At 52.2% G+C, this 25,067-nt stretch overlaps 1 protein-coding gene across 3 annotated transcripts in view; it reads right to left on the bottom strand.

The window, feature by feature from the left end:
* Window positions 1–25,067, bottom strand: part of ZBTB16 (zinc finger and BTB domain containing 16) — a 182,866-nt gene that overhangs the window by 81,266 nt on the left and 76,533 nt on the right. For all 3 annotated transcript variants that reach the window (XM_045080512.1, XM_045080513.1, XM_045080514.1), the window contains exon 3: window positions 8,745–8,842. In XM_045080512.1, coding sequence (XP_044936447.1) covers window positions 8,745–8,842 — 98 coding nt within the window. The remainder of the gene's footprint in view (window positions 1–8,744; window positions 8,843–25,067) is intronic.

Genomic DNA, 25,067 nt, shown 5'->3' on the forward strand with positions numbered 1-25,067 from the left:
GCCCGGGGGCGCTGACCCCAGGGGCCTGGGACAGACCACCGTCAGCATGGCGCCAGCAGCAGTGTCCATATGGACCTTGCAAAACCAAACCCCGCTCTCCCAGTGGCCCCTGCCCAGCTCGACTTGAGAAAACATCCAGGGACCCAGGGGGAGCAGAAGCGAAGCCAGGAAGCCCCATGCTGCTCCCTGAGAGGCTAGGGCAGAGCACACAAGGTTCCAGGCTCTGGGAGGACTCGCTTAGGAGTCGTCCCCGGGGCCCTGCCTGGTGGGACATTTTGTTCCCCAGCCCAACCCCACCCAACTGCCAAGCTATGATGCTTTGAGGAGTGAGAGAGGGAGAGACAGACCAGCGATGATGCATGGAGACAAAGACAGATGAAGACCTGAGAAGGAACACAGGAAACACAGAGGAGCAGCAGGACGGGGCTGGGGCCAGGACAGACGTCAGGACAGGGACAAAGAAACGGTGTTGAGAGGAGACTGGGGGACAAGTGAGAAGGGAAGAGAGGCCCGCCAAAGCGCAGCCTCCTGCCACCACGGACAGCCCAGAAGAGGGCGCTCAAAGGCCCGCCGGGGAGCGGTGCCGCTGGAATGGCAGGACCCCACCAAGTAGCCCCCCGGCCCAGGGACTGGAGGGCCAGGGGTGACGGCCACAGGGGAGAGCACGGACTGAACGCCCACGAAGCCCGGCGGGGGGCATGTCTGGGAAGCAAAAGGTGTGGACCTTGGGGGTGGGGCCCACACCAACATCCTCCCCCACCTACAACCCCAGAATCTAATCACCCTCAGACCGAAGCAAGGGCCAGTGAAACAGCTCAGAGCTTAGGAAGGACGGAAGGAGCAGGGGAGAGATCAGGAGAGAGGAGAACAAACAGGAGACAGACAAGGAAGCCCCCCCCACCTCTCTAGGGCCATTCCCTTCCCCCAGGGGACTATCACCGCCCAGACTCACTGCCAACATCACAGGGTGGTGGGAGAGGGCGTGTGGCCGAGAAACCACCCTATTCTGGGGGCCATAAACATCAGAGACAGAGAAACACCAGAGACAGAGAAACACACACACACACACACACACACACACACACACAGAGGTTATTACATAATTTCCACTTTCTTTCCTCCACCCTTAAAGTAATGTTCTATCTGACAGGCTCCTCTCTGAGGGGGGAAAAATGACAAATCCAATCCAAAATTCAACAGCCTGTGTTCTGTTCGGAGAGCACACAGTGTACTGTACAGCCCATAAAACTCCAAACAGCCTCCAGACACTGCTGCAATCGTCCTCCATCAAAACACTTTGTCTTGCATACAAAAATAAGATACAGCGCTGAACGGAATACAAAATCAGCCCATTACAGTACAGGGAGACTGCTACTTAGCAACCAGGGGGCTCTAAAGCCTCGGTGCTCTACAGGAAGCAAAATCTGTCGAGCCTGTTGGGCAAATGATAAACATTAGCAGTATTAAAAAACACAAAAGCCATGTAAATGGATAGACATAATGTGAAAGCGAATTTATAGAATAAATTGGGTTGGGGGACTTGGGTGCAGGGGGAGAGGCTGGGATTCAGAGGGGTAGAGGCAACGAGCTTCCCCAACCCCTGCTAAGGCACCATATGGAGAGAGAGACATGTGTATTTGGTGGGGAGGGATATGCGAACCCCTTTTCACACAGGGGCTGTAGGTGCGGGGCGGGAGGCAGGGGAGGGGGTGAGACGTGGTAGAACACTGTTTAATACAATGACCTGCAATGAACTTTGCCAGCTTCCTCTGTGGGGCTGGCCCGACTGGCCGTCTTCAGGGCTGGGAAGCTGGGCCACACGCACCCAGCAGCACCGAGAGGCGGGCAAAGGTGGGGTTTTACCTGCCTTGAGGGGGGAGGCACCACACCCAGGGCTATCACAGGACCTGTCACTTGATGTAAACACAACCCTCCGCCAAAAATAAATAAATAAATAAAAAGTTTAAAACAACAACAACGACGACCCAGACAACGAAACCAAAAGCACCCCATCTGGGCTGGAAAAATCAGTATATTTCATCAGGTAAAGGGGAAAAATACTCTGGCTGTGAATCAGCAGCAGGGTTTCGGATCCCAGCCAAAACAGGAGCTAAAAAGCAAAACCATATTCTTCTGGTCTCCATTTAGGCTCCCGAGGCAGAAAGCGAGAAGGGGCGGGGGTGGGGGGGGTGGTGAGGAAGGGGGCAGAGGGGGGAAGAAATGTATTTTTCATCAGCCAGTGTATAATTTATAAACAGCATTAAACAGTTTTTGTTTTCTTTTTCCTCTCTCCCGTGGATGGGCTTGGACAGCAGTCAAGCCTGCATTAATTTCTGCTTTGGGTACAGTGTGTTCTTGGAGGCACATCTGCAGGCGATCATAAACTCTCTGGAATGCTGGCAGAACATCCAGGCCTGCCGGCAGGCCAGTGACGACACCACTCTGGGAAAAAGTTCGGGAAGCGGGCCAAATTCAGGGCAGGGAGGGGGAGAGACAGACCAAGAGCACAGTGTTCAAGAGCGCGCAGGGAAAGTGGCTGCTTTTCCCCTCTTCCCCTCTGTCTGCACCCCAACATCCACGCAGATCCTGGGCCCCCGAGCCACTCCCAGCAGCCCCTCCCTGTGCTCTGAACCCATCCCCCCACATAGTGCCTGCCTCTGCAAGGCGTGTTGAGGTTGATAAGGGGCCTTGGGAAGTTTCTTCTGGGTCATCTGTTTTAGCCTGATGGCGTGGCGCGAACTTGAAGAACGGACAGGGACATTCGCCGAGAGCAGGCAGAGAGGAGATGAACCTGCCCCATCTTAGGCTCAGAGGTGCCAGCAGCAAGCAGTGGGTCCTGAGAGGCCCCCGTTAAACCCAAAATGCCTCTCCCGTCAGCTTGAGGACCATGCCTCACCGCCACAGGGAACTGACCAGCTGCAATGCCTCCCTGTCTTTGGGAAGAAAGACCCTGAACCCCAAAGCTAAGTGTTCTAAAAAAGAAGAAAAAGGAACAAGTACAATCCGTAGATCTTTGATGTCTCATAATTTCTTTCCCTTCCACGGGATCAGGACAGGAGAAAGCTCAAGAGAACCAATCTGGTTTCTGGCCCTAACCCCGCCAGGCCTTTTCCTGCCAGATGGGATGACCCAGGCCCCCGATGATAGGCCCTGGCCATCCTGTGCTGTTGCTAGAATCCGAAAATCCATCAGCCAAACACCATATTCCTTCCCAGTGGCTCTGATAGGGGGAAGAGACTGGTGTCAGGGGAGCTTTCTCAAGAGCCATGGCTCACAACACCCGGAGAAAGGCAGGAGGGTTGAGTACAGGGGACTGACCGCTGGCAGGACTGGACTCCCAAAGGAAGGCCACCCTTAACCGTGGCTGGAGGTATGGGCCTATCTGCCCTCCAACCATGCCCCAAGATCATCAGGCACACTGCTTCTCCAAGAGGGTCTGAGAAATCCTACGCTCCAGGTTAGTGTACATCAAAAACCCCACAGTCCTTTCTTTCCAAGAAAAAAATAAAATAAAAAACCAAGTGTCACTCTGTCATTTAATCCTTCAGTGGTTCTCCAGTGTTGCAGGTAAATGCAGAATATTTTGGTATTCAAGGCCTCCACAATCCTGCCTCATCCCGCTGTTTCCAAAGCTTGCCTTCTAGAAGGGACACCCTCCCCATGTGAGTTCCTCCTAGAATTCTCTTCTGGTGCTTTGTGCACACAAATGTCTTTGACCATGACCTTATAACCAAGTATCTCTCCTACTGGATGGTCATAAGTTCCTTGAGGGCAGGGATGCTGTAAGCTCTCTCCAGTGCTAAGTACACAGAACCTGAAGTCCACTCAGCACTTGGTAAATGTCCACTGGCTGCAAAAATGAATAAGAATCCCAGAAAAGGGGCAGGCCATGGAAACACGAGAATCTCTAAATAGCATGCGGTCAAGTCAAAAGCAGGGGCAAGCCGTTCTGGGTTTGCTTGCTTCTAATCCAGCAGCACTGGAGCCAAGCTGTGGGAGATCCTACCTAATGGGAAACCTTACACCAGCAAATCCCAGAACTAACCCGAGTCACCGCCTGGGTCTGTGGTCTCTGCACAGACATCCCAGGGCAAGGAATCACCACTCAAGGGAGAACTGGGAGTGACAAGGACACAGCAGGTCGTAGATGCTCTGGGACCAATCCCCACAAGGCACAAGGCTGCACAGGGTGGGGTGTGAGAGGTCAGAGTGATCCCAGGACGTGGAGTGGCTTGGATTCCTGCCCTGCTCACTGCCACAGTCCTACGCCTCATGTCCTCGTTCTAGAAGGAGCAGCTCTGCAAAAACATCCCAGGTGGTCACTCTCCTGACCTGACCTTCCTTTCCCAAACTCACCTCCGAGAAGGCAGGGTGTCGCCTGGATCAATCTCATTAGTTAATGAGTTAGGTTATTGTTTGTTAATTTAAACATATTGTTATTATCAGGTATATCTCATAAACACTTGATTAGTTAACGCATTCAAATCGAAATAAAAACTTCAATTAAACTGAACATTCCCTACTACCATTTAGGGTCTTAAAAAAGAAAAAAAAAAAAAGAGGGAGAGAGAGAGAGGAAGAGAAAGAAAGAATTGTCTCCAAGAAGGGCCTCCTACAGGGCAAACTTCTAATTAAACAAATTGTCAATTTCAACACAATGAAAACTGATTTAGGAGTGTAAATTTAGTATTCTAGTCACTGAAAATAAAACCTCACATCGTCGGCCTCGTACAGGCTGACTTCCACGGAGAGGGAGACGCAGAGGACAGGAAGGCAATGTGAGAAAAGAGCCAAGCCCCGAAGGAAGAACGAGCAGGCGCGTTTCATCCTTTCCTAAATAACATCTCCGCAAAGTCAGTGTGGCCTGTTCTCCAGCAGCGAGAAGCTCTCTTCTTGCCTCCTCCTTCACCCCACCCCTACCAGATTAGAAAAAAAAAAATTAATCGTGTATGATGACAAAGTTGGCTCAGCACTCACTGTACACACTGTACCCACAGGGCTGGCTCCCCGCCAGGCCTGGCCCCAAGCCAGAACTACAATAACAAACACAGGCCATGCTAGCCAAGAGGGGGTTGGGGGCAGCCAGCGCGCGAGCAAGGAAGTGCGAGAGGAGCACCGTTCAGCTGGGAGCTGGGCAGAGCAGAAGAAAACAGCAGGAATGTACCTGCCCAGGGCAGCAACAACACTGAGGGGAAGCCAGGAGCACCGTGACCCGCACCCAGATCCCAGGCTCACGCCTCGAGGGCCTGCCCCTTTAAAAAAAAAAAAAATGTCTCCAGGGTTCTGGGGCTAAATGGTCTGCTGTTTTAGGCTCTATAGGGCCGCTCCAACCCTTGGAGAGAGAGTCTGCAAAGCGGGTCGCCAGCACTGCACCCCCTCAGGAGCCCCTCTTGCTGGCGGCTCCTAGGAGGGAGACTTCAAAACCCAGCAGCAAGAAAATCTCCCGTCATCTAACTGAGGTCACCTCGGAAACATCCCAGGGTTCTCTTATCGTGCAACTGGCAGAGGAGTCAGAATGTGTAGAACCCTGCTTCTGCCACTGGCCCCCGAGAGAAGGCCTGTCACACCTGGCCCAGCCCTCCAACACCGACCCCCGATCCCCCGCCCCCGGGGAGGCTGTCCGGGTGTCTCAGGGGGTGCGAACAGCTCAGGAAGAGGTCTAGCCTCTCTAAGCCCTTGTTGCTATTTCTTTTCAAGACATCCCAGCACAGGGTGAGAGGTATGCAGGACAGCAGAAAGCCGCCACAGAGAATAGAAGTATCAGAGTCTCAGAAGGCTACGAGCCATCTGCAATAGCGAATTAAAGCATGATGATGACCCTCACACCTCCCCCGTCACTAAATCCTCTTTATCAAGGGCATCGGCAAGTGCATTGCAGAGAGCCAAGTCACCCGGCACATTCAGATGTCATGGAGAGGAGAGCCTGGGGAGACAGGACCCAGCTCTCAGAGCTGCTGGGGGCATTGGGCTGAGACCATAGGACCATGCAGTGGCATCTCAGCCGGGACGGGAGTGCAGGTCCTCAGGTGGCCACTGGCTATAGAGGGGTGATGCAAAGCCACTCACCTTGCCTGAACTGGGGGCTCTGGGCCCTCTGCACATGGGTAAGCAGTGTCTCCCCCTCTGCCCCTCCCACTGGCATCACCAGTGTGGCCACCAGCGTGGCCGCGACTGGCTCACTCACACTCAACCAATACTGGCCGGGGGAGGGGGTAGAGGGGCTCCTGGCTGCCCCCCAGGGAACCTCTGAGAGACAGTCCACACCACTGGTATTGCAGGAGGGACCCAGCAGGAGACTAGAGCTCCCTGACATGCTCCCCCAACTGCTCTCATTCATCTGACCAGTTACCTAGCAACTCCAGCAATGGGCCAAGGCAATGTGCCGCTCATAACGGGGACAGACCCTGTCCCCACTTGCTTACAGTCTATCAGAGGAGCTAGGGAGAGGGAGATTCTATTTCCGGAGAGCTGATCGTGCATCAGGCCCAGGGCTGAGGGTCCAATGGGAGCCTTACAACGCCTCTGAGAGAGTTAAGAGCTCCCGTTTACAGATGAGGATACAGAAAAGCTTTCATTTCTCGCCCAAGACCACATGGTGAAGGAGGTAGGTTTCCCAATTTCTATCCCTGACTCCAAGCAGGGGAGATAAGGCAAGTCCATAAATAACCAGAACACAAGGAGGAACGACTGTGCTCACAGAGCTTCAGATGAAGACATACGGACACCCAGAAGAAGGCAGGACGGCTCCGGGCTGAGGGTGGAGGAGGGCATTGCGTAAGGGACCTCAGACGATCTGGCAAGACTAGGAAGGGTTATTCCAAGCAGAGGGAATGGGGTGAACAAAGCCACAGAGCTGGGAAAGCAAAAGCTGTGTCCGTCTACACAGAGCGCAAAGCAACAAGTAGCTGAGTCTGGCTAGAGCATTGGATTCAAGGAACAAGGAAGGAGAAAGGATGCTCCCAAGGCCAAGTTCCGGAGTGGGCAAGGGAACTTTAACCACAGGCTGAAAAGTGCATTACCTGCATGGAAGTGTCCAGCACCACACACAGACCACACAGGGTCCTGCAGCAGGGAGCACATAAACCAAGACCCGCTCTCTACGCTTGGGGGCCGGCCAAGCCGGCTGGCAGGCGGCTCTGAAACCCCACACCGAACCCCAAACGGCCTACAAAACTGAAGGCAAACAAAAAGATACGAGGTGCGTTCTATAAAAATTGAACAAAGGGAGTCCGTGAGGACCAGGCAAATGCTGGACACAGGAGGTCTGGGCTCAGGACTGCAGACCATCGTGGGGGAGGTGGGCAGGAAGAGGAAGGTGCGGGGGAACAAGGTGTGGGAGTGGGTGACCTTCCAGGGAGGAGGAGCGGAACACAAAGATGTGGGGACAGACTGCACGTGCTGAGACCGGCCGCCACCTCCCGGGGCACAGAGCCCGGATCTGGAGGGAGAAGGATGGAAAGCAAGTAGGGGTTAGGGGACTTTAGACGGCACCACAAATGCCAGGGAGAGAGCAGCCCACGCCGCGCAGAGCCACCTCACGCTTTGCAGCAAGACCGTGGCGGCCTGAAGCACACAAAGCACCAAAACAGCATTTGCACAACTGTATGGGCAATGCGAGGACAGACAGCAAACCGCCAGCCAGGTAGAAGCTTCTGGAGTAAAGGGATGGTAACATGCCTCAGGGTCGGAGCTTTGGGAACGGGGGAAAAGGAAGGCGAAGCAGAGGCAGTCAGCATTTACTGACCACCACCTGTATGCCAGGGCATGTATGCAGATGCCTGTGACGCACATTCTGTCACCGGATTCTTTAGAAAATGGATACAAGCTAGCTAGGCAAGACCTGTACCTCACCAAGGCAGAAAACGGACTTTGGGGGACAGATCCGCCTGAGGTCACATGGCATATACTATAGACGAGGTCTGAACACTGGCCTAGCCCCAAAGCCCATGCACGTTCCACAGATGCCAGAAGGTGAGGCGCGGGAGGCCACGTGGGACCAAGACAGCAGAGGTCCACATGTGACCATAAGGAGATGACCCTCACCTCTCCCCCAGAATGTGACTCCAAGGGAGAAAGGCAAGGGAATCAGAAGGAAGAGAGTGCTGGCCCTGCAGGGAAGTCTGGAGGCCTCTACAGCTTACCCCAGGAGACCCCCAGCCTCAGAGCAGCACCATGAGACCTGGTGTACAGCCTTCCCTCCACCAAGATCACGCGGGCAGCTGGATTTCAGGTGTGTCCACTCCCCCTGCCTCACGGGGCAGAGCGGCTTTGCCCAAATACAGGTGAATCTCCCCGCAGCCACACAGCTGACCCCCCAGAAATGGATAAAACTAACTCGCCAAAGACAGCATGCCGTAACTAGGTCTGTGTTCCAACTTTTCTCTATCTATTCAGTCAAAGGCTCCTGTATAACGTGACCCCAAGAGTCAGACTCAGGAGCCTGTGAGAACTCAGCCCCACCACTGTCGCGCTGACCAAACCATCATCTGCTTTGGAAGGTCCACCACATCTGGGATGCCCACAAAGCCCTGGGGAACCCACAAGGACACGAGGAGGGGTTGGTGCAGATGGTCACGCCATCAGGATGAGCCCTCTGCTCCGTGAACCTGGAGGGACCATCCACAGGATGCAGTGACCCAAGGTCCCGGCCAGCAGCAGGGACATCCGTGCTCTGAGCGGGGGCGAAGGCGGGCCAGACGCAGTTGCCTGTGCTCAAATGGGCTGGTTAGGGCAGCATCGCCTACCTGAATGAGCCAGTAAGTGCATTCTCAGGCGCAAACTATCCAGGAACCGCTTTCCGCAGAGCTCACACCCGTACGTCTTCACGCCACTGTGCAGCTTCCTGTAGGGAAAGGAGAAGAGAGGTTGGGGCTGCTCCGGCCGGCTGGAAGGCAAGCCCACCCGCACCTGGGGGCTCCGCAGCCACCCCTCCGGCAGGTGAGCAGGAGGGAGGGGGAAGCTGGGCACGGCTGCTGCCGACGGGCACCAACGGAGATGTCCCTGCACGCGCAGCCAGCCTCGCGCGCCCCTCTTCCTTGGACGCTGCCAAGAAAGAGTCTACTCTTGGGCCTGTCCGAGAACTAAAGAACAGGACTCTCCCTACTATGCTGTCCACGGGCACCAAGACCAAGGGAGGAAAGCCAGCTCTGGTTTCAGGCTGAGGAGGAGGCAGCACGGGAGGGTCACCGGTGACCTGGCACTGACTATCCGTGGAGGCCACCAGGCCTCAGCATCCCCTGGTCCCATCAGGCCTCACGGTGCTGCAGCCATTCACATGTCCAGCTCCCTAGCGACGCTGCCAGAATCAGGAGGCCCGCACCCGTCCCCCTTCTGTCTCTTATCCCCGGCTCCCGTGGCAGGGACTGGCACATAGTAGGTTTTGAACCACTATAGAAAGGATTTGCCGGCGTTCTGGACACCTCCAGATGTTCTGAGAGCTGTGGGGAGTCTCCAACATGCACGCCCCTCCCTGGAGGCCCAGCCTTAGTCTTCCCTCTCCTTTTGGCTAGAGGCAGAACCCCGGCAGAAAGAGAGAGCGCAAGAAAAGCGGGAACATCGTTCTACAAATGTCACGTGGGGCTTTCTGAGTACGGTCACACACCTTATGTCAGTTTACGACACTGCAATTCTGTGAACTGGGTCTGACCTATAGGATCACCCCGGGAAGAAAGCAGTCCTGTTCACTAGTGGCCACACGCCCAGCCCACGGCAGTGTCCTTATCCCAACTCCGACCAGGCCCTTTCCCACCCAGCGGCGGAGCCGGGTGGGGTCAGGGAAGCGGGCAGGCTAGTGGAGAGCCGGGCGCTGGGAAGGTGGTCTGTGCGTGGCAGGCCGCCGAGGCTCGGAGCTGCTGGCTGCTGTGGGGCCGTCTGGCCCGGAACACTGACTTTCCTCCCACCCACACTCCTGTTCTCAGGCCCTTACTTGCCACTGCCGGATCCAGGATCCACCTCCACCCCCGTCTCTGTGCCGTGCCCTGAGGAACGGGGCAGGCCACGGCAGCCAGAGGCAGGAGCTGATGGAGGCAGGACGAGGAGAGCCCATGAGGCTCTCTTAGAGCAACAACCCCTGGCCATCAGACGGTGATGGCTCGAGACCACAGTAGAAGGCTGGAGGGTGGCTGGTAGGGACAATGACAAAACCCGGGGTGTGGAGAGGAGGTACTCTCTATGCAGGCCAACAGCGCTCGAGACCACAGGGACAATGACAAAACCCGGGGTGTGGAGAGGAGGTACTCTCTATGCAGGCCAACAGCGCCCAGATCTGAGCCTCGGAGCCCAGGTCACCACGAAGACACCAAGTCCCCCATGGCCACCACCTTACAAATCCCCGAATGGGAACCCAGTGGTAAGTCAGAACCTCGTGAGCCTCTCAAGTGCCACAGTCCGGGGCCACCGGGGCCTGAGGGCCGCATGCCGTGTCCACACGCCCCGTCCCTTTCACGGAAGTCTTTCTCAATCACGCTGTTTTGTTTGCTCGCTTTCCCTTTACCTCCTTGCCAAAGGCAACAAGTAATTTCTCAATCACACACACACACACACACACGCACGCACGCACACACACACGCCTGCATCCCTGACACTGCAGTGCACCCCACCCCCATATTACCTCACTCCTGGCCACGGCTGATCCAACCCAGTTGAGAAATACTAACAGTACAGAACATTTTAACTGAACACTCTTAACTCCAAATAGATTTCACAATGCTGGACACAGGGACATGTCCTAAGACCATTCTGGGTAATCCATGCTTTGAGACATGCACCCAGGTAGCTGCGTGTGTACCTGTGCAGGTCCACACAAGCAGAGAGCCTTCCTGTCACTTACCCAGGCGTGGCAGATGTCTGCTCTGGGGAACAGCAAAGGCTCACCTCCCAAATGTTTCGGCAGGGGAACCTCTCATATGAGATCGTGGTCGGGCATGGTGGATGGCCATGGCTGGGTTTCTACCTCATTCAAGCTCATCTTTTCTTCCCCAGTGATTTCTCAGCTTCCAGGCGAGCCCCTGTCTCAGGGGGCGGCTGACAGGAGGACTAATACCCATTCAGATCTGTTTCCCCCAGAGGACGCTGGAGGGACCAGCCTTCCAGTATCAGCAGCCCCCACCAGGATAAGTGTCCCCAACCACACCCTTGGACTCTCCATCTCTTCTCCCTGATGGTTCCAGATCAAATCTCTCGATCCAGACCTCGATGAACACTTTCTGGATAGTCCCACGGCCTTCTCTCTGGATGGGAATGGATTTGCCTGGCAAATGGTAACAGTGGCTTTCCTGGCCTACTGGATCGGTGTGGTGTGAAAGGTGATATACACCTTGCCCCTTACTACGGGGGTAATAGGGTACAGGGAAGAATGCCAGTCGGGCAGCCAGAAGACCCAGATCCTCAGCCTGCCTTGGTCATGAACTTGTCTTATGACCTTGGACAAATTATGTTGTTATAACCTTCCTGTGTTTTTTCACATATAAAGTGATGTGGATGATTTCTAAGGCTCTGGTCCCTTATGGAACTTAAATTTCATCCCTTTCCCTAGATTCCAAGGAATTCCCCTATGGGGCATGATGATTTTTTCTGAGCCATGTTCCACTGTGTGATGTTCCATGATGCCGAGGAAGTCAGGCTAGGAGAGCCCAAGCAAAAATTGATACCCAATCGCAGAAACCACCTCGTTCTAAGGCCTTCAAAGCCAGATGACCTGAATTTCCTCCTTTATTCACTTGTGGTCTATCTTTCAGTCAAAGACACTTCTGGAACCCATCAGTAGACTTTCTTTGGAACCACTCAGCTGTCACACGTTTTCCAGGCTTCAGAGACACAGATGTCCTATCTTGTCTGACTGTTGGGGTAAGGACACTGCCTTGTACTTGACCCACTAACTCACTGCCCCACAAAGGTTGCAGAGGGCAGCACGGCATCCCCGTGATCCGTACACAGTACGAGGACAAAGGTCCTACTCCCTTGGCAGAGAGATGAAGGCAAGGCACACAAAGTTCAGGAGAAGAAAAGAGAGCACTTCACAATTCTAGGAGTCGAGTAGAGCCCAGCACTGCTTTGCACCTGTCCTCTGTTACCATTCAGAACAACCAAAGAATGGATATGGAAAGGTGGACGCTTCCAACTCACAGGAAAAGATGATGGTGGAGAATCTGAGTGTGTTCAAGAGACTTGGCTGCCAGCAGATCTCTGTGGCACAGTCTGCAGAAGGACCGGTGAGGACAGAATCCCAGCTGGCTTCCAAGCAGAAGCGCACATTTGTACGAACTCAGGGTCTCTCTGTTCCATAGGCCACAGCCCTTCACTGTCGCTCCCACAATGTTACACCACGGATTTTGATTAAAATGGAAATTCTGTCCACCTCCGTCTTCCTGGCCCCACACGCATAATTTCCCAGTCTGGTCTTGTCATTTTGAGAGGTCTATCTGCTCATGGCCATCTGAGGTCACCAGCCCCCACAGCAGCACAGGAAAGGAGGGCAGCTGGGGACATCTTTGCACCTTTCTGCATACGCCCTTAGTTTTCACACTCCCTTCTCTGAGAAGCAGCAACATTGTTTAACGGCGTCTTGAAAGTAACCCAGTTCCATCATGGCCCAAGAACCCCCATTCTAGACTTCCTGGAGGAGCCATCAGGTCCTCGCCACGCACTGCTGGGGAAGGGGCTCAGGATCTTGGCCACTGCACACCCACCCCCCTCCACGCCCAGGAAGTGCTGCTATCCCAGCAAAGCCTCCCCCACTGGCCCACCGGCTAAACCCACAATGAATGTAAGAGATTTTCAATTATGTCCAAAAAGACATAGAAAAAAATTAACCTTTAGCAGGTTTCTAGCTATTTTCTCAAGGCAACTGAATCATTATGAGAAATTAGAACAAAGCAAATCTGAACCTTTTATAAGGTTTCTTCTAAATCAAGGTCCTATGAAGAAAAGGAGAAATGAGCATGACTTCTGCCATAGGACCTTGATTTAGAAGAGATTGCTCGGGGCTGCTTAAGAAATTCTTCCAGCTAACATGGGGTCCCTCCTCTCATCTTTAACAGTATTCCAAGCCCAAGAGCTTCATGGGCACGTCCAACCCAGGGCTGGACTCTTCCCTGTGGGTCCTGAAGTCCTCACAAGGAAGGCCAATGCCTCTTTTGCAGCCACACAGCAAGTGAGCTTCAACCCAACACCTCATTCTCAAGATGGGCCTTCATCTCCCCTGCCCAACTCGCACACAACAGCAGAAGGAGCGGAGGCCAGGAGATACCCAAGACATACTAGGTCCTCCTCACCCTCAACCTCCAGACATGACCAGCCACAACAGGACTCCTTAAAAGCACCTCCTGTAGCTACTCTCTGCAGGAAAAGCTCAGCCCCTCTCCATCCCGAAAAGGGCCAAGGAGAGAACACTGGGAGAGTCGGTTCCAGGCCCCAGATGGCCAATGTTCAATTTCTTCCCAAGTTCTTCTTCCCAGAAACAAGAGCAATCAAAGCAGACCAATGGGCAAGGAACGTTTAGAGAGGGAATTCAGTTCCCCAAACCCCAGGGCTACACTCTATCTCTCTCTCATTCCCTCCCTCCCTTTCCTTCTGGGGATCTGCAAGTGCCTGACCCACAGGTTTTGCTGGGCAGACTAGCACTGAGAACTAGGGTCTGTTGATGGGGTGAGCAGGAAGGAACCACCCATTTTTGAAAAGGGGGAGTCCATCCTATAAGGGTTTTTATAAGGTTAAGTTTTCCTTGTCCTCAGCTTAACTGATCCCATGCCCAGAACCAACACTTGGCTCTGGCCAGTGAGGCCCTCACAGTCCCTGCAACTTGCCCTCTCTTTGGTCTGAGCCGTTCCACAGGCAGAAGCTACCCTAACACTGGGAGCTTCTGCTTTCTCATCCCACCACCATCAAGTTGACCTACTCAGGGCTTCTAAGGGGTACTCAGAACAGGCAAGGATGAAACAGGACATTTTGAGGGTCAGATGTGAACCAAGGTCTGAATGACCCTCTTCTCTCAAAAGTCTGCTACCACCATGGAATCAATATTCTCCAAGATCCTCTTCTAACCATGGGAACCCAGCCACCATCTCACCTCCTCCCGCTCCTTCCTCTCTTGAGCAGGACCTGGCATGCTGCCACGTGTCCCCAGTGTGGTCATGGTTGGAGACACGTCCCTTCACAGAGCTCTGCCAACCTGTTCAGTCTCGAAAACAACAAATGATTCCTAAGCCCCGTGGTCAGAGAACCTCACCCTGGCCTTGCTCACCTCTCCAAAAAGAGACAGAACCAAGAAAGCAAAGGGCTTACATATTTCATCAGTGGACTTACTCTTTTCTCCAAGACTCTTTAAGCTCAAAACGCACTGTCCATGTCCATTCACCTTTTATTCAAATGGCAAGAGGAAGGCCAAATTAGCCATTGCATTCTGGGCTCCAATTTTAAGAAGGGATGAATAAAAAGTTATCAGGCTATCAGAGATTTATACCCAAAAGCAACTTCCGGGGAGGTTTCAAGGTGTTCCCATACTCAGTCCAATCTTCTGTACTTTCTACACGTGCCTTTCTACAAGGAAGGGATACTCTGAACAAAGCCTGTTCTATGAGAGACCTCCACCCTGAACCAGGATATATGGGATACTCAGGGAATGTTCCCTACGCACTAAGGGTGACATTATCTTGTCCTGAGGAATGCCTCTTAAATGCCACCAGCAGGTCGGGTGCCTGGGTGGCTCAGTGGGTTAAACCACTGCCTTCGGCTCAGGTCATGATCTCAGCATCCTGGGATCGAGTCCCGCATCTGACTCTCTGCTCAGCAGGGAGCCTCTCTCTCTCTCTGCCTCCCTCTCTGTCTACTTGTGATCTCTGTCAAATAAATAAATAAAATCTTAAAAAAAAAAAATGCCACCAGCAGGGACAGATTCCAGTCCGAGTGGGTCCTTAGTCACACCTGACATCATTCTCCTTATGTACTATCTTGAAGTATCAAGGCCATGATTTAAGACCAAACCATTTGTAAGTTCTTCCAAGCTAGAAGCTCCTTGAGGACAGGTCTCTATTTCTGCCTCCAAACCCTCAGTACAGTCCAGACAACCAGAGTAGTCACATGAGAAGCTATCGCTCATGAAGAAGTCGCCAACCACCCCAAGACAGAGGGCTACCTGACCACTGAAATCCAGGCCTGGGACCACCCAGCATTGATGAAGAGAAGCCAGGAACCCCCGGGGGCGGAAAAGAAAGAACATTTCTAATCTTGACTAGAGAGTGGGTCACTTTCATTTTCTCAAGGCATAAGGGAAATTATCCTTTTACCCACTCTTTTTTTCCTTTTAATGTTGAGATTAGACAGTCATTGGACAAGCTGTGAATGCTTAGCTGGTATTACCACAAATTATCCTTGTAGCAATAGAGTTCATTGCTCCTTGACTAGTCAATATTAATAAACATTACCGAATGCTTTTACAACACAATTTATTTTTTAATATAGCTCTTTATGTATGCCATAAAGTAAATATACCAATAAAAGGCAAGGATTTCAAACAACAGATTAAAACACAAAACCAAGAACTAACAGAGTGCTAGTTAACGCCTTCCATGCTGCACGATGGGGGAGACAGGATGTCCAATGTGTGCCCCTCTCCTGAGAAGCCAGGCCCGCGGAGCTCTGGAGAACTGTGGCCGTTCATTTGCTTTGGAGCCTTTCCAAGAGAGGGGGAGAGAACAACAGGGAAGGCATGTTTCCTCAAGAATGGAGAATCAAGGGGCGCCTGGGTGGCTCAGTGGGTTGAAGCCTCTGCCTTCGGCTCCGGTCATGGTCTCGGGGTCCTGGGATAGAGCTCTGCATTGGGCTCTCTGCTCAGCAGGGAGCCTGCTTCCCCCACCCCCTGCTCTCTCTCTGTCTCCCTCTCTGCCTACTTGGGATTTCTTTCAAATTTAAAAAAAAAAAAATTAAAAAAAAAAAAAAGGATGGAGAATCAAGGTGTAACACACGGGCTGAGATCCTGTTCTGGGGGCAGGACACCCAGGGTTCTCTCCGGTTCTGCTGGTAATCATCCAGTGACCTTGGTCAAACCGCTTACCCTCTGGAGATTGCACTTTCTGCCCTCCTCAGCAACACAAGGGTTGAGCAGATGATTTCTCAGGCCCTTTCCAATCAGGTTTACAACCCTGCAAGGCTGTGGGGCTGACAGGGGCCTATCTATGCTCACCAGATTGTAAGCTCCAAGGATCCATCCCAGTTTCCACCCCTCAGCCTCCGTGACCGAGCGGAGCCCAGAACCCAGGAGGGGCTCAGTTGCATTTTTGTTGAATGAATGAACAAACATGGGAGGGAATTCAAAAAGAAAAACGTGGAGGTTACAAAACACACACACAGACAAAACACTTCCACCCCACACACATACACACACAAACATCTATCAGTCCAAGAACAGTGGTCCCTATTGTCCAAAAGAGAAGGCCTCCATGGGGCTGTTAGAAGAAGACTGTGCACCCTGCGTTGGCCTGGGAGCAAGGCCAACCTGGAGCTGACCCAGTGGAAGGAGCTATCCCTGTCCCCATCCTTGAAAATAAGGGGACAATGGCACTCCTCACGGCTATAACCACAAGTACAGTGGCCCCTGATAAGGCTGCCCAGGTGAGTGTTAAAATACCATGTCAGAAATGACAAAGGGACACACTAATCTCCCCACAGCAACTGCTCTGAGAAGGGTCTTCATGGCCGCTGAGCACCAGGAGACCCAGGCTTCGGGCTGTTACGTAACAGGGCCTTTGTTTTAAAATACCGAGCTCTCCTAAGTCATTTATTTGAAATATCTCTATCAACAAATTTCACCAAGAACAAAAGTTTTTCATTTGTGTGCCAGGCTATAGGATGATCTTATCACACACAATCTCATACAGTCTCTTTCAACAAGGTCTTAGCGCGCTTATCTGCGAAGTTCCTGGTAGCCAAATATGATTGAAATGTTCTATTTATGTTCACTGGATTAAGGAGATGTTGCAAAACTGCACAAAAACCTGGCAGGTGTAAGCAAGGTATTACAGCCTGGGCGGTTAAGATCTGAGGGAAAAGAATCAATACACACTTTTGTAGGTTTCTTTCTTTTTTCTTTCTTTCCTTTTTTTAAAAAAAAAGAAACCAGAAAAGTTGTGCTTTTTGAAAAAAGGGAAGAGGAAAAAATATAAAATGCCTTAAGATTTATAGCTTCTTAGCGCTTTTTCCAAACCCAAAATGGGGCACCATGATGCGTGCTTCCTGACGTCAGCCCAAGGAAAACAAAAATAAATCCAAAATATTCTCTCTAGATCCTAAAAGGCCCTATAAGGGAACTGAACTACGGTTATGGATGAGCACGGTTTTTGCTTTTTCTCTCTCACACCCATAAGAGGCTTTCATTTCAACTAGCACAAATAGCCAGTTTCTGGGAAAACTGTTTTCAAAAAGCTCCAGATTCCTCCTTCATCTTCCCGTGTTGCCTGGGCATGAGGAGGCAGCCTTGTCGCCTGGTAATCTGGGCTCATTTTTACATGAGCTTCTCGCTTCAGCCATGAAGCTGAAATGCCACCTTCCTATCCCACTGCCCAGCCATGGATCCTCAGAGGCTCTGGGAAATACCTGAGGTTATCAAGGGCCTAAGAAAGTTCTTTTCAAATTAAAGCCCTCCGAAAACCTCCTTAATGGGTTTTGCCTCATTCTTTCTGCTTTAGTACACTGAAAATTAAATCACTTCTCTATGAGGATTCCGAGCCGTGAGAGCCATCATCCCCAACCTCAGTTATGAGCCCAAGATGAGAGATTGGGCAGAGGAACCCGTACGGACACCAAATCCTATGGTGCAAGTCACTGTCACTGTCGAGAAGGAAAAGGTAAAAACACAAAAGATAGCCACCTCTTTGCCAATTCTTCTTTCTTCTAGAAAAATGTAAAAAAGAAATCTAGTCAACTGAGGTTTTAGAATAATAAGGTATTTACAGATCACATCTGACTTTGAAAGGGTTTGCCGAGGATTACCTCAGCCACCCTGTGGCTCCGGAAGAGAGTGCTGCCCACCCCCCCAACCCCGTTCTGTGAATGAGGAAACAGGCCAAGAGAGGCACCCTCCTATGGAAGCTGGTGGAAGTCTCCAGAATGTTCACCTTGGGATCCATAGCCACAGGTACCCACCTGCAGAGACACTATCCATCTGGCCCATAACATCCTCCCACAGCCGCCCAGGAACAAGCAGGAGAAGGCCACCCGCAGGACAGAGACACTAAGACCATACCCAGAGTCCACAGACAGGCTGAGTCTCGAAGCAGCTTTATAATCTCCTACAGAGAAGACCTCAGGAGAGGCACACCGCCCTCATGCCTGCTAGGCGCTCTTTCCACTCTCCTGTGAAGCAGGGACTGTGTGTGCCGGGTTCTAGAAAAGTAAGAATGCACTGGACCGGCCATCCATCTCAGCGGCTAACAGCACATCAGTAGTACTCAGCATTACCGCACCTGAGTGGTTTCCTTTATAGCACTTAACCCAACTTACAGACATGCCCTGGGTTTTCTACCAGTGTTCTTCACCTGTCGTAGCCCGCAGGCCCCTGGAGCCTTGGGGTCTGGCACGGGGCCTGGGACAGAACAGGCATTCGCCACATTCATTTTCAAGCAACACCTTCATTGAGGTGTCCACATACCACAAAAGTCACCCTTAAATATACCATTCGGTGGTTTCTAGTATATTCAGAGAGCTGTACGACCGCCCCCGTGACATCACCTCACAGAGAAACCCCGCACCTACTAGCAGTCATTCCCCACTCCCCTCACCTCCTAGTCTCTGGTGACCCCTAATCTATTATCTGCCTCTCCTGAACATTTCCTATAAATGGAATCCTACAGTCTGTGTGGCCTTTAATGTTTGGCTTCTTTCATTCTGCCTCATGTTTTCAGGATTCATCCATATGCAAGCAGGAGTCCCCACTTCCTATTTATTGCAACATAATATTCCATTGTATGGATATACCGCCTTTTATGTATCCACTGATCAGTCAACAGACATGCCTTCTGCCAGGTGGCTACTATGAACATTTGCTTAAGGGTTTTATCTTGTAACAAGGTGGCAGCTTTGTAAGAGCTCTTGGAATAAGAGCCACTGTGGTAGCTTTGTGTAGTTCTTGTCATAAGGGCAGAGGACATAAATCTCACTTCTCCAGGGCACAGGCTTAAGGATTGGAACTTCTAGGTCATCTGGCACCTCCACGTTTAACCTTTTAGTGGCCCGGCTGTCTTCTAGGGCAGCTGTACTATCTTTCACTCCATCAGCAATGTATGAGGGTTCCGACTTCTCAGTACATTTTTGGACTCAATGAATAAATATGAATGAAGATTCCTTCTGCTGTAGAAGCCAGCAGAGATAAGGGGAAACTTTTCCAAGGCTCCTCTGGTAAACTAGCATCTCCATCTACAGACATGACATGCCACACTTGTGTTTAACAGGAATCCCAAAGAAGGCTATTTATATTTAGTTTGTTCCAGAGAGAGAACCGAATGAAAAATTAAGACAAGGAAAAACCCAGACAGCTCCACGCGGGTGCTGCTTTCTGCCTTCACATGTAATTTCAACCCCTACCCTCCACCCCATGCTCAGGCTCAAAAATTTAGTACTGCACGCTCCTTCAACAGATTTAGGTAAGAAAAGACAAGCAGGATCCCAGCTCAGTGGCCGTGGACGCTAGATGGTCAGCACGGAAGGGAGCTTTTGTTGACAGCCCTGCCATCTGTGACGGGAAGCTTGAAAATATAGTTAATAATACTTAAAGCCAAAACAAACACACACACACACACGCGCGCGCACACACACTCTCAAGAGAGAGGCCCACGGCACTGGAAACCACTGGAAGCCTGGGCAAGCCTGGAAACCAGAAGCAAGGGCCAGCTTTTCCCTTTTCCAGCTTGTTCGACGGGGGCGGAGAGGGAGTCACAGAGCAGGTTTCAGGGAGAAGTTGTGTGAAGGGTTCCCCAAACTTCTCTGCGCCCCCTTCTCTTTCTTTGTAAAGGAAGACAGCCGTCGTCCCTTCTGCACAGACTCCTCGCCAAGAACAAACAAACAAAGGCTGGGACGAAGCAAGGCCCCTTGCAAGCTGCAGGTAATTAAAACGGCCTGTAAATGCCCCAGCAGAAAGCACTTCAAAGAGACAGTAATTCCAGCAATGGCCAGTCAAGACTGTGTGGTGTAAAAATTATGAGTTTTCCCAACAGGGAGCTTTGTGTGAAAAGGACAGGGGTTGGTGGCAAAGGGAGGGTGAGCCACACAGAGGCGGCTTACAATTGGTGTCCGCACCCAGTGCACTGTGTGTGTGTGTGTGTGTGTGTGTGGCACGCACACGGGCGAGAGAAAGGGGGACGGCGTGCATGTGCATGTGCATGTGCAAGAGGGCACATTTATCAACGCAGAGAAGCTCCGAGCATGTGGGCACGGAGATAAAAGGCAAGATAAAATAAAAGCCACAGATACGCATCCTCTCCCCTGCTGGGCCTTGTTTTCACAGGGAGAAGTACCAGGCGGGCAGCCCGAGTGCTCCTCCAGCTCCTGACTTGCAAACCTGCCTGGCAGAGCCGGGCATGCTGGAAATGCAGAGCACCAAGCGCTCGGGGCCCGGTGACGGCCCAGGCACAGCCAGCTCTCTGGACGCCTGTGCGCCTCCCATCTCGCAGAGACACGCGCTCACCGAAAGCATCGGCACGCTGGGTCAGCGAAAAACAGAGCGTGGAGGCGAGAGAGTCCCAGATTCCGCTCTGACCACGCTCGCCAGATCGCCCCTGCTGTCCCCATGTTCAGAGGATGCCCTGACCCGTCCACGGCATGGGGCAGATGTGCATGGGAACAGAGGGGGCAGCTTCCGGGCACAGGGGCTCGGGGCTCGCTCCTTCAACACACAACATGGAAAATCCCACCTGACACACACGTCGGGAATCACCTGACCTCAAAACTGTACATGTCTTTTCACAGGCCTCCATGACAAGTGTATTTTCTTTCCCCATATTCTCCATGCAGATACCTGATCGCCACGAAAAGCCATGTCACCAGGCAGGAGAGCCGGCATCATCCCAGGGGAAACCCCGCGGCCCTCTGCCCCCAAAGTTGGTCCACAGTGCCCCCAACCTTTGGATGTGTGTCTACTGCTGCACCTGCTTGCTCGCCTGTGCCTTCCGCTAGCTGAGAAATGACCCAGAGAAGAGCTTTGCCTTATTTCTCTGCACCGTCAAGCCCGGCAAAGGCTCAGCACCTGTGAGAGATGTTTTGCGTGAGTGGATGAGCACGTGTGTCTCGGGGGTACAAAGGGTCACAAGGAAGTCTGGACCTGTATGTAGGACCCTGGGAGCACAGCCTGGTATCCAGCTGCTCCCCGAGAGCTCGTGTGGCCGCGGGGGCCTGCAGAGGGACGGTGGATGCCAGCCCAGGCTCACCAAGCTAGCAAAGAAGCAATGCTGGCCGGTGGGCTTTATTTCCCCATAAACCAAATCCTGCTCTCCTTCCCTCCCAGCGCCACTCACTAACTCCTCCCTGACATGGCTGGCTTGAAGCCCACACATAAAAATGTCCTTTACTATTTTTATTTAATGAGCTTTCATTTTCCTCCCCCTCTTTGTAAATGAGAAAGGAAAGCCCACCTCCTAATGGGGATGGGGGAGAGGAAGCCAAGTGGAATCTTTTTAAAATGGGCCATAACTTCACGAAAAGCTTTCTCCTTGCCAACACCCCCGGCCACCCACCCCTCCCCCCACGCCCTCCTGTCCCTCCGTCCCCCTCGGCCCCCCTCCCCGCTCGTCGTTCAAAACAAGACGCATGGATTTTGGACATTTGATTACTTTTAAGTATATATTTTTCCCTCAAATAGACTGAATACAATGGTTAGGAAATGTGACAGAAAACTATTCTGAGTCATTTATTGCCTTAATACCCACCTTTGTCCAACAGGCAGTTTTGACAACAGCGATAAATTCCAAATTTATGTCAACAGAGCATATGTTGAACACCTCATTTCTGAGCTAAAGCGGCATGCTGCCCTATAAATCACCGTTCTGTTTGAAATGAAAGTAGATTACAGGCCTGTGTTATTGAGCAGTTAGAGCTATAGTCATATAAATCAGAACTTTTAACTCTAGGCAATCCGTTGTGCAATTAACTAAAGGGTACTTTGTCATTCCAAGGCTTGTACACAGACTTGGCAGGACTCAGAGCTACCGGGGAAGGGGGCGGGAGGGAAAAAAAAAAGTTTTTAGGCAACAGGAAGGTTCTCGAATGCTGTGTCCACCACACCCTACAATGCCTCATCCCCTGGCCGCCTCCCCCGCCAGCACCTGCCAATGCCGTCCCCTGGGGCCAAGGCACCCTCACGGTCGACATCTGCCACAAGGACACCAGCACACCGAGGACTGTCTCTGAGTCACCTCTGGGTACCCGAGCACCCAGATATAATCCATGTGTCCTAGGTGCTGAAGATGATGCTAGAGACATGAGAAGTGACAAGAGTAATGCCCACTGCAGTTGTTTTTTTTTTTTTAATTTATTTCACAGACAGAGATCACAAGTAGGCAGAGAGGCAGGCAGAGAGAGAGGAGGAAGCAGGCTCCCCGCCAAGCAGAGAGCCCAATGCGGGGCTCGATCCCAGGACCCTGGGATCATGACCTGAGCCGAAAGCAGAGGCTTTAACCCACTGAGCCACCCAGGCGCCCCCACTGCAATTTTAACATGCAACTGACGAATGCAGAATTAGAAGAGTCACAGACATCTCAGAGGCACTCTTCTGTGCATTTTTTTTTAGGCATCATCTTATCCAATCCTCAGAATGAATCCTAGGAGGCCTTTAGTTTCATTCTGTTTTTCTGAGAAAGAAACTGAGGCACGAAGAAGAAAACAACCTATAGGAGTCATAAAGCTCGGAGCCGGATACAAGCCAAGATCGTAAAAAAGTTCAACAGCTCGGATTCCGACACCGGCCCTGACTGCAAATCCCACGTCTACCGCAGAGGAGCTCCGAGACCCTGGGGTTCTGTAAGCCCTGGTGTTCTCATCTGCCAAGCTGGAGAATAAGCTCGTTCCCTCGGAGGGGAGGAAAATGAGATTGTGAATGTGAAAGACAGAAGCCCGGTCCCCAGAATGCAGCGTCTGAGACAAATGTTACCGAAGGGAAGGCTGAGGAAGAAAAAGGTAAACCCTCGTTGCCTGACCAGGTCACCTCCTGGCTGACGGAAAGAATCCTGAAAGGAGGGAGGGGTGATGTGCCAAGACATCCAGCAGCAGCTGGGGTGCGGGCGCGCAGAAGAGGAACCAACGAGTGTGGCTTAAGGATACGGTGAGACTAGGTTGGTCCCCTCGGGAGCTTCGTGGGCTCCAAAGGCTCTATCTACCCATGTTAGGAAATACCAAAAATGGAAAGGCCTCGAATGAGGGAGATTCCCACACAACTGGAGGCACCACAGCAGCCAAAACTCACCAATACGAACAAGTCATGCCGGCAAGCCTTTGTCACCTGCAGCCATCAGGCAAGAAGCAGGTGGGATGAGCCTGCAGGGGACACACCGTGGTTGCAGTAGGTGGAATCCTGAGACAGAGGAGGCAGACTTTGATTTCAACACTGCACTCAGGAAGCTTCCACCCAAAAATACCCTCCTTGGAACCATGGAGCTGGCTGGGAATGACAGGCTTGGGGTGGGCAAAGACCACAGAAGAAGAGGGACAGAGAAAAGTGTATAGATTCCACATTAAGAGAGGAGATGTCCAGAGATAGTAGATAGGTCAGCCTTGCAAAACGGATCACCAACACAACCTCTCTGCCATGCCTCTAGAAGATACTTCTGTGCCCCAAGAAGGCACAAAGAGAGAGAGAGAGAGCTTGGAACAACCTGCCTTTCTCCATGTACTGACTTGTAGAGGTGCCTCGCTGTGCAGAGCTCAAGTTACCATGGAAGGGAACTCAGAAGAGCAACTGCTTCTGTTTGCTACCTGGTAGCAAGGTCCGGCCGATTAAGCAGGCCACCATCTACTTCTCAGAATGTAGATAGCAAAAAAAAAAAAAAAAGCACCATGGAAGAGCTACCCAGCATTACTTCTTTCCCTGTGGCACCCTGAGCCGGTCGCCAACTCAGCATGGCCAGAAGAGGCAAGAACATTCCAGTCTCCTTCGTCTCCCACAAGCCGAGACAGGTTAAGCGTCAGTTAGGTATTTGCTTGGCTTGGTGGGTGGTAGAAGACCATGACCTGCTCCCCCAAAACTGAGTTAAAGAGAGAAGACAACATGCAATGTAATATACACCTGTTCGTAACTCACACACCAATGTCAGACGACGATCGCCACACGCAGAGTCTGTGGGAATCCAAAACCCAGGGGCTCCCCGAGCAGGCGGGCTCAAGGCCAGGCTCAGCAGACACCAAGGCTCAAGCAGGCAGAAAGAGGAGAAGGCATCCTGGGGGTCCTGGAATAGGCATAGAACGGCTTCATTCCTGCGCAAGGGGGTCCAACCCAGGGACAATGCACAGGAGCGGGGCTGGGGATAGCAGAGTCCAGCAAAAGGAGTGTAGACCGGAGCATGAGTGGGGGAGAAGGTGGAGTGGAAAAGCAGGCAAGGAGGGGGCTGTCACTGGTCCCTGACAGTGGAGGAAGGGGGACATGGTCCAAGAGAGCAGAGGTCAGACGTGCCTCAGAACCCTCCAGGCCTACCCTTCCCGACAGAACATATGGCACGAAAGAACATCTGGCCTTGGAGACTGGCCAGACACTTGCTCCTCCCCAATCCCCCCACCCCCAGCCTTCCATTCACAGACAAGTAGATTCCACGCGGGAAATCAGGGTGACAGAGCCTTCCTGCCACACACTCCATGTCTGGTCACTTGCCAGGGGGCTCTGCCTGGCTCTATAGCGGGCTGCCAGCGAAGAGAGAAAAGGCTGGATGGAAACCGGCACCCTCTCGAAGATCCCTGTACTACACACACGTGGACGGGCGGCCAGCATCCCACAACACTCCCCTTCTCTCGCCATCTGGCTGGGCACCTGCTGGTCTCTGGGAAAAGGAGAAAACAAGGCGGTGAGGGAAGAAAGGGAAACCTTCTAGAGATATTTGTTT

The sequence above is a fragment of the Mustela putorius genome, unplaced genomic scaffold (genome assembly GCF_011764305.1).
Source record: "Mustela putorius furo isolate JIRA1106 unplaced genomic scaffold, ASM1176430v1.1 tig00000460_pilon_pilon_pilon, whole genome shotgun sequence".
In the NCBI taxonomy this organism is placed as follows: domain Eukaryota; kingdom Metazoa; phylum Chordata; class Mammalia; order Carnivora; family Mustelidae; genus Mustela; species Mustela putorius.